The 9878-nt window shown below is 37.0% G+C and overlaps 1 protein-coding gene across 5 annotated transcripts in view; it reads left to right on the top strand.

The window, feature by feature from the left end:
* The window catches only part of Kif27 (kinesin family member 27), a 147953-nt gene that overhangs the window by 108569 nt on the left and 29506 nt on the right, over positions 1-9878 (top strand). For all 5 annotated transcript variants that reach the window (XM_010632916.3, XM_010632920.3, XM_010632921.3 and 2 more), the window contains 4 exons: positions 855-1021; positions 1607-1701; positions 3179-3334; positions 6188-6393. In XM_010632916.3, the coding sequence (XP_010631218.1) occupies positions 855-1021; positions 1607-1701; positions 3179-3334; positions 6188-6393 (624 nt within the window). The remainder of the gene's footprint in view (positions 1-854; positions 1022-1606; positions 1702-3178; positions 3335-6187; positions 6394-9878) is intronic.

Raw genomic sequence — 9878 nt, 5'->3', positions numbered from 1 at the left:
TTTTTTTTTTTTTTTTTTTTTTTTTTTTTTTTGGTATGGGATCAGACTTAGGACCTTGCCCTTGCAAGGCAGGTGTGGCACCACTGAATTAAATCCCTGGCAGAACTATTGATTTTTCAAATGTTGATTTTGTATCTTGTGGTTTTCTTAATATTATTTTCCATCAAGCTATCATTGAAGATATAAAAGCTGTATAGCTTCTGTGACACCTTTTTTTTTATGTACTGGGAATCAAACTCAGGACCTGGCACTTGCAAGGCAGGCCTGGTGCCACTGAGCTAAATCCCCGGCCTAAAAGCTGTATAGCTTCTGAAAGAAGTATGTGTCCATGAAGCACAGTGGTATAGTGAAATTAATTTTGACTTTTTAATTGGAGTCATACTTTCATTAATTGGCTATTTTAAGAGTACCCAGTAACCTCCTTGACACACTTTGAATAATAGAAGAAAAATAGACCCTTTAATCACTTATGGATTGGTGTCGTGGCACACACCTGTAATCCTAGCACTCAGGAGGCTAAGAAGGTGGATCACTGGGAGTTCAAAGCTAGTTTGAGCTACACAGTGAGTGCAAGGCCAACCTAAATTACACAATGAGATCTTGTCTCAAAAAAACCAAAAAAAGGGCCGGGGGTTTAGCTTGGTGTGCTGCCTGCCTTGCAAGTGCAAGGACCTGAGTTTGATCCCCAGTACCAAAAATAAACAAAAAAGGCCTGGCATGTGCAAGGTCCTGAGTTTGATCCCCAGTACTAGAAATAAATCAATAAAAATAAAAAACCAAAAAAAAAGAAAAATAAGAATTTGAAAATAAAATAAAAATCACTTATCTTGTTGGGTGGGGGAATCACTTGCAAGGTCTACTCAAGTCCTCCTATGTGCTCTCTGGATCAAGTATTTGCTGGATTTCGAACACGAAGTCAGATGCTGTTGGGTCACATAGAAGAACAAGATGAAGTCCTCCACTACCAATTTTCTGATAAAAGTGATGATGAAGAATCAAATCAAGAGAAACCTAGAATTAGGTATGTTACATATAGTGTCATTTCATGAGCATTATCATCATTAAATGATGCAATAAATACAGATGATGTTTTTTTTTACTGAAGTGAATCTTTTCTGCTTAACAAAAAGTGGGTAGTTCTTGTTAAATGTACTGTCAGCTAATATGTTATGAAACATGTCTTAAAAATGAAAAGCAATTTTGCTTTCATATTTTTTGTTGTTATTAGATTCTAATTTTGCAAGGGAATATTTTGGATTTCCTGTTTCTGCTGCCTCATTAGTAACAAACACGATCCATTTTCTATTGGATCCAGCATTGGGGAGGAGGCTCCTTTCATTTTGAGGAATATTAGTAAAAGTCTGCTTATTTTATGTAATTAAGTTTTTAGCATTATGATTAACTTTTCTGTGTGTGTGTGTGTGTGTGTGTGTGGTACCAGGGATTGAACTCAAGTCCTTGTGCTTGCTTGCGAGGCAGTTGGTGAAACCAAGGAGCCAAATCCCTGGCCCATGATTACCTTTTGAAGAAACTAGTAAGAGAGTAGATTCAGAAACATGAACAAGCAACTGAGTTTGATTCATATCTTCTTCTTTTTTTAATATAGAAGTCACTCATGGGATAAAAAAACAGGTTCTGTTTGTTCTCTTGAGTTGAATGATACTCAGGATGAAACACAAAACTCAAATTTGGAGAATGAAGGTATGATTTAATGGATATAAGACACTTAAAATTTTTTTTTCAATAGATAATTTAAGAAGCATCTAGGAATTCTCAAAACCTGAAGTTAGTAGGAATGCTTGATATAACTTCCTGTTTATTTTCTCTCGTTTTTCACTCTTTTATTCCTTGGTTTAAAAAAAAAAGTTTTTCTACAAATCAGTTCTGGCTAGAGCTCTAGGCTGACTCTCGGAATAAGGATTTTTATATATAGACCTGATTTGATATGCTGTGTACCTCTGATTAGTTTAAAGTACATTGTATATAATCTAGGTGTCTACTTACCTCTCTGCTGGCGCACAGACCTACCATTAGTGATATATTTTGCATTACAGCCTAATTTTTCTACTTTGCGCTTATCATGTTTTAGAACAAAATTGATGGGAATTTCTGTGCGTCAAATAATAGCATAAAAAACATTTATGTTGCAGAAAATATAATGCAGTAGTATATGTTAACTCCTGTCTTGCTATGAGTGATCAATACATTTTAAAAAAAAGTAAGGTTATAGAGAATATAACATGATGAAAACAGCATCTTTTAAAAAGCTATCCATATAATACTTACGAAAACCTATGTGGTCAAGTACAAATAAAATAATTTTAACAATAAAAGTAAAGATAAGTGCTATGTGAGTAGCCATCCTTGAGCCATTTGTCTGCACCCAGGAAGGAAACTTATGCCAGAGTATAAATGATTGCACTCATTCCTTCATCGAACATGCTTTGCTATGAAAAAAACAAGTTAATTTTAGGAAAGTATGCTTAGTGACACAGCTGATTTGTAGTCAAGGGCAGGACAGTCACTAACAATGCTGGAACGTGGGTTAGCAAGATACAGATGGCCTGGGGCCAAGGATTTAGCTCAGTGGTGCAGCAAGGTTCCGATTTTGATCCCTAGTTAAAAAAAAAAAAAAAACCAAACAGCCATAGATACAGATGGCATTTTCTGATCACAGTAAATTAGAACTTAACATAAAAAAAATTTACACTTCTCCTCACCTGGAGATTTCCTATGTATCTCAAATAATGCAGTTAAAGGCAGTGACAGACTATATAAACTGTGTGATATGACAAAAGTCTACGCATGTGTGCATTTTTTTCTACTAATGACCTTCACTGAGCTACATCCCTAGTACTTTTTTTTTTTTTTTTAATTTTGAGGCAGATTCTCACTACATCCTACATCACCCAGACTAGGCTCAAAATGGCCTCAGTCTCCCAGTGTTGGGATTATAAGCACGCATCACCAACTCTAGCTCTTTTTCTTAATCTAAAAATATTTTAAGGAAATGAAAACATACTGTAAGCCCAAAGTCCCAAATGTTGTGTATTTTCCTCTCTTTCCTTTCCTTCTTATTTGTCCCTTCCTCTATCTCTAAATTACTTTTATTCTGCTTTGCTTTTTAAACTATTTTAAACTATTTTTGTTTCTCAGCTTTGTTTCTTTTATTTTAAAGATTTAAAGATTGAATGTCTCCAGGAGAGTCAAGAGTCAAATTTGCAAAAGTTAAAGAATTCAGAACTCATACTTAATAAAGTTAAACAAAAAATGAATGAACTTACAATTAACATCAAGATGAAGGAAGATCTGATTAAAGAACTAATAAAAACAGGTATGGTATCCTGTGAGCTGGCTTTTATGAGAAAGAAATGCTTCTAAAATTGCTTCTGTTGTAACATGTGCTTTAGTGTTTGAAGCTCAGCACTATCCTCTGTAGTTTGGATTAGGTATAACAAGCTATGTTGCAGAGCAAAACATAGAGATTAGTTATCAAAAGAAAGTTATGCTGGGATTTAACCTATGAGTTGCTCTAGTCTGGGTAAGTGCTGTGTTGTGCTGAAACTCTATGGCATTTCATTCCCCTTTCTATTTAGAAAAACATTTACTAGGCATCTAGGAATACATCCAAGTTGTTTTGTTAAATTAGTTTAAATTATTATTTTTCATTGACTTCATTTTAATGTTCATTTTAAACATTTTATTTGATTTTGATTTTTTTGGAGGCAGGGTCTTATTATACATCCAGATTGGCTTTGAATTCTTGATCCTCCCACCTCTGCTTGCCATGTACCACCACATTTAGCTAAAATTTATATTTCAGATGTAGAAAGTTTTTTCTCTAAGATATAAGGATTTTCTCTCCTAGGTGAGCCAGACTTTTAGCTTTCATCCTTTGTTTCACATCCCAAATTAGGGAGATTCTCTCCCTATCCTTAGCTAGATCAGTTTTGCCATGACACAGGCAGCTCAGGCTTTGGGATTTTCCCCTCCCAGTATACATTAAAGGATCAATCTTCACTACATCAGAGTTCAGGAGAGAAGGAATAAGAGACACTAGCATTTCCTTTATCCAGTTCAGATGCAAAACAACTCTCTGTTCTCAGCTGGAGGAGCTAAAGAAAATACTGTTTTCCTTCTCTTCCAGCTCAAGGCTGTCATCACACTCAAATACCTCAGTTATGGTGAGAAGGCACCTGCCTTCCCACTTCCCTCCTCTTCCTACAAGTTTTGTTTCTAGCTAGTGGCCTGCCTTTCTCAAACTCTTCTGCCTCCCCAGAGCTTTCCCTCCTCTCCTAGTGATGTGTGTGCTGCGAATCACCCTGACTCCAGCTAGCCTGGGTGTGTGACTAGTCTTCCTTACGGGAAGGATGTGGTGCCCCCCTCTACTTAGGAGTACACAGGACTGATGCAGAGCTTTAAATAGTTTCTCCCTCTTAGAGCTGCAGGGCAGTGCTTGTGGAACTTGGGAACATTTACCCCATAAAAAGAGAGGTTATCTCAGCATGGATCTCACTGACCGAGCATGCATTTGTAGCCTGCTGTACCCTTCCTACTTGCTTTAAAACAGAGGACCTCCCCGCACCCCTGGGCCTACACAAAGCCAGTCTTACTCCTCGGAACCAAAGATGGTTTGGAGCTTTCCTAGAGATTCTCAGAGATAGTGGCTTACAAGAGGGCCAGTGCATGCATGCTTTTTAAAGTCTTATTACTAAAGATTTCTCCCAAAGTGCAACCACTTTAGCCAGCAATAAGTGCATGCATAGTTATTCTGCATCAATTCTAATATACTTTTTCATATCTTAATACTTCAGAATTCAGGGTATGTCTTAGAATCGGTGGGTGCTTAGCATTTTATCATGGTGCAGTTGGCACTGTGTTTGTCTTCTCAGTAGCTCATAAACCGTAGGTCTGTTGAACAGTTGATGAACAATTCAAGATTTGTTAAAGCACATAGTAATCAGTCACAGGACCTCACACATGCTCTTCTCATCACTGGCTGTGTACCCCCAGGGCCAGTTGTGTGTATTTTATAGCTAATGGCTTTCGACAAGATAGTTCACTATGCATTTAGTTCAGTAACTTTTTCATGAAAAGTCACAGGATTTTCCATACAGCGGTATAACAAGTTGTGTAACAGTATCATAAACTGTCCCTGGTGACATCTTCCTACTGCCATGAGTTTGCAAGTATAGTTCTGGAAGTTTCCTGTTCAGAATTGATCAAAACCAAACCTTGAGTCAGTAGCTTGTCTTAGAGTGAAAAGGAATTAATTTATATATTCTTTGTTTAGTGTGTTCTAAATATTCCTATAAAAGCATTTTAAAACAGTCCATCTTTAGCAATCCATTGTAGTGAAAAAGAGAACTATCTCTACATTAAAAGATTCTTAAGGAACATAACAACCAGTTATATTGTAGACTTTATGTAGATCCTGATTAAAATAAATTGTTTATAAAAGATAGATTGAGCCAATTGAGGATGTCTGAATACAGACAAGTGGGAATTAATATTGTTAGGTGTGATAATGACTTTTTTGTTATATCCACATTTTTATGGATGCTTATTGAAGTTTGTAAAAGTGAGATAATAAAACATCTGAGATTATTTTTTCATATTTAAGCAAAGTAAAGCTTTTTGAAACAACTGATGAAATGTTCAGAACTCTACAAGCAGCAGTGGGGGTTCATTTTATTATTTCTTTATTTTTGATATGTTTAAGATTTTTCATAATAATTTTAAAAAATTGTTTTTTCTGGTACCGGGGATCAAACTCAGGACCTTGTGCTTTTGAGGCAGGTGATGGAACCCCTGAGCTAAATCTCCAGCCCAACAAAAATTTTTTTAATTCAACAAGGTAGATTGTGGGTAGCAGAAAGCCAAAGTTTACTAAGCAAGAGGATAAAGTCATTCCTAATATCCTGAGTAACTGGAGTTTGATGCCAGGAGAACACAATTGTAAATTTAGGGGGTAGAAAACGTCATAAAAATACATGAAAAGATAAACCGGGTGAGAGGATGGAACAGCGCCAGATGGGGATAGCTGTTAAGGGGCGTGGTGGCGTGACGTGTTCCGGGTGGCGGAGGTCTGCTGTGCCTGTAACAGTAACTGCCCAGCTGGACCTTTGCAGCAGAGCATGTCTCTGTTTTTACATAATTTGTAATCGTTACTGTTATTACGGTGAAGGTAATGATGCCAAGTCTGTGAGCAAACAGTATTCTCTGAAAGTGACAAGATTGGGGCACGAAGCAGAACGGGCGAAAGACGAGCTAACTGAGACTGAAAAGAAGCTGGCAGAGCTGCAGAAAAAAGACCTTTCTGATGTCGCAATGAAGATAAAACTACAGAAAGAATTCCGTAAAAAGATGGACGCTGCAAAGCTGAGAGTCCAGGTAACTTTAAAATGTACTTGAGAAAACTTTTTAAGCCTTCCTTTCTTTTAAGTAAGAAATTCTTCCTTATTTAGGAATCCTTGAGGATTCTTGTACCAAGTCCAGAGAGGAGTGGGACTCAAGTCTTTATTGAATGGCAAATTTTCTTTCCCAGTGAACGTGCTGGTGGACTTAAATATTTTATAATCTGGATAGAATATGTCTTTACTCAAGAAATATATTATTTTGGGTTGGTGGGTAGCTCAGTGGTATAGAGCTTGCCTAGCATGTGTGAGGCCCAGAGTTCAATTCCAGCACCACACACACACACATACATACATGCATGGCTACAAGGAGTATATTACATCAGTCTTGATATACAAAACTACATGGAGGGAAATAAGAATAATGATAGCCATAGAAACAGTTTCCTTTCCCATGGGACAAAAGATTAAATAATGGTTAAGCAATACATATAAAATATCTGGTTCTATATATATGGTACTTTGTAGACACTCAACAAATTTGGAGACTAGTTTGGACACTTTTCCGAAGCCATAACTGATTAGTTTAAGAAAGATTAATAACTGAACACTCCATCTTAGTAGTATCCTCTTGCCTAAATTCAGCTATAACTTCAGAAATAGCTACAGTTAAAAATTCTCTTCTAGGGCTGGTGATGTGGCTTAGTGGTAGAGCACTTGCCTAGCATGTGTGAGGTCCTATGTTTGATCCCCAGCACTGGAAAACAAGCAAACAACTATTCTGTGAGAAATATTCTGTTTCAGAAAGATTTTTTGTGTAAGGAAGCTATTTCAAGATAGAGGGACAGCTTTGTTAATCTGATCATAATGAATTTTCTTTTTCTTTCTTTTTTTTTTTTTTTGGTTTTGTTTTGTTTTTGGTACCAGGGATCAAACTCGGGCCCTTGTGCTTGCCAGGCAAGAGGTGGAACCACTGAGCCAAATCCCCAGCCCCATAATGAATTTTTTAGAATGGCTCCACCTGTTCTTTTTGCCTCTTAACCTACTGCTTTTATATTGTAGAAACATATTGTTTCCATTACAGAAGAGGTGAATAGTAGGCAGCATATTTAGGGCATTGTGATTTGGGGGTAACTATGCTGCCATTACTTGTTTTTCATCGAGACGGATGTCTATTCCACATCTCTAGGTTGCCAGGTCTTGTCACAGGTAGGGGACGCAGCGATGGCCAGGCTAGAGAATCCTTCCTCCTCCAGTTTGCATTGCCACCTCAAATATCTGCATGTGGCCTTCTTCCATTTCCTTTCAGAACATATATTCTGACTTAGAAATTTACTCTGGAGTCGTGGGATAAGTTCTGTTTCATTTCCTGATCCTTTAAAGTACAGTTATACTGTCTAACAGAGAACTTGTTTTGACAGGACATTAGGGGCCAGGGATTTAGCTCAGTGGTTCCAGTGCCTGTTTGGCAAGTGCGAGGGCCTGAGTTCGATCCCCAGTACCAAATAAATAGAACATTAGTAGAAAAAAACAAAATTTGTTGTCTGTGTTTTTTATGAAATTTTATTTATAATTGCACAGGTTTATATTCTAACTTTAGTTCTGATTGCATTTCTTATGATCAACATTAATAATTGCTGGAATTATTTTCTATGAAATAAGCAGTTATTTTCTATAGTTTAAACCATTTAACGGGATTTTTAAAATATTTTTCTATCTCACACAACTGAAATGGTTGCGATTAATAGGGTTTGTGAATTATCACAACTGTTAGATTTTCTGCTTTAGCGCTGTCTATCCTTTTCTGCTAAAGGCAGTGACAGGAAAAGAAAGATACAGTGCTAAAGAAATGTCTGACACTGCGGAGAGCTGAAATAAAGTCTGTAGTTGTAGAAATGTCCGTGCTTCCGTATATCTAGGCCCTGCTGACCGGAATGAGGCTGGATGAGAAGGGTAGTGGTGCCATCTGGGCTCTACACAGTGCCTTGCACATACCGGATATTTTATATGTTATTATTTAATCCTTCTTTACTTTACAAATGGGGAAGCTAAATGGTAGAATAATCACTCATTCACAGTTTACGTGGTGGTGGTGACACTATCAGTTTTCAGTACTCTGACGTGTGCCATTTAAAAATATTGAAAAGTAGTATTTTTATTAGTATAGTACAGTTACTTTCATTTTAAAAACAATATATTTAATATTTTAAAAACTAAAATTTACATTTTGTCTTTAGCTTTGTGTAGAGAGTTCTATGCAGTAGGAATAGTTTAGGGGTCACAGAGGTGCACTTTTAAACACCTTGAATAAGTGCAAAAGACATTGGCAACCTTATCTGACTTGTAAAGAAGTTTTTCGGTGTGTACACTAATATTCTCAGTGTTACTTGAAAAATGATGTTGCCACTTTTGCTGCATATTTCAGGATCTGTCAGTGTTAAGTGGCAGTCGGTGTCCCAGTTCCAGGTGTGGCCTATGCGCCAGTGCTACCCATAACCAGATTTTAGTTCCGACCTGCAGTGGAGTTAGGTCAGTCATCACACAGCTTCCTTCATCAAAATAGTCTTGCGTGCCTGGGCACGGTGGTGCATGTCTGTAATCTCAGCACTCCAGCCTGGGCGACGACATATTGAGAGCCTGTCTCAAAATTAGAAAGTGAAAAAGGGCTAAGGATGTAGCTCAGTGCAGAGAGCCTGGGTTTCATGCTCCATACCAAGAAGTAGAAAGAAAGAAAAGAGAGAGGGAAAGAAAGGAAGGAAAGAAAAAAACAAGTCTTACAGTTACAAAAGCAATCTCAACTCCGTCAAATAGTACACTTAGTAGTACAGACAACAGGTGGTGAACTGGCACTGTGCAGACCCACAGACCACTTTGAAGAGCACTGTTGCTAGTTGTAATAACTTTGCGAGTATTATTTATTAATGAAAAGGAAACCTGCTATTTAACAGCCTATTTCTAAAATAAGGGAAAAACAAATTGTTGTCTTTATAGTTTACAAGTAAGCTCTCATTAAATGTTTATATGACCCAAGAAGTAGTTAGTACAATGCTAAGAACATAATACAAGTTTAATAAATATTCATTTGTTGGATCAAGATTAAATTGTAACACTCTGGTATTTTATCTCAGTAGCAGAAACACTTTGAAAATGTTAGCAAAGTTTTAATATTATCTGTAGACAATTTTAGTTAGATGTTAAAATAATAATGATCACTCAGAAAATGATATCAATCTAATTATCTTAATTCAGGGATTAATGATTTAGGCTACAGCTGGATATGAATATAAAAGCACAGTGGAATACTGTACTATCACATAGAAAGAATAAATCTTAGACTTCTAAGATAAGTTAAATAGAGAGCTAGGCATGGCGGTGAACACCTGTAATCCCAGCACTTCGGAGGCCGGGGCAGGAGGATTGCTGAGAGTTTGAGGCCCATCGCAGCTACATAGTGAGTTCAAGACCAGTCTGAACTACATAGCAACACCCTGTCTCAAAAAAAAAAAAAAAGAGAGATGGAGA

This window comes from Fukomys damarensis, unplaced genomic scaffold (assembly GCF_012274545.1).
Source record: "Fukomys damarensis isolate Sample0158 unplaced genomic scaffold, DMR_v1.0_HiC HiC_scaffold_4, whole genome shotgun sequence".
NCBI lineage: Eukaryota > Metazoa > Chordata > Mammalia > Rodentia > Bathyergidae > Fukomys > Fukomys damarensis.
The sequence above is the reverse complement of the archived record's forward strand: the minus strand, read 5'-3'. Positions and strand labels throughout refer to the sequence as shown.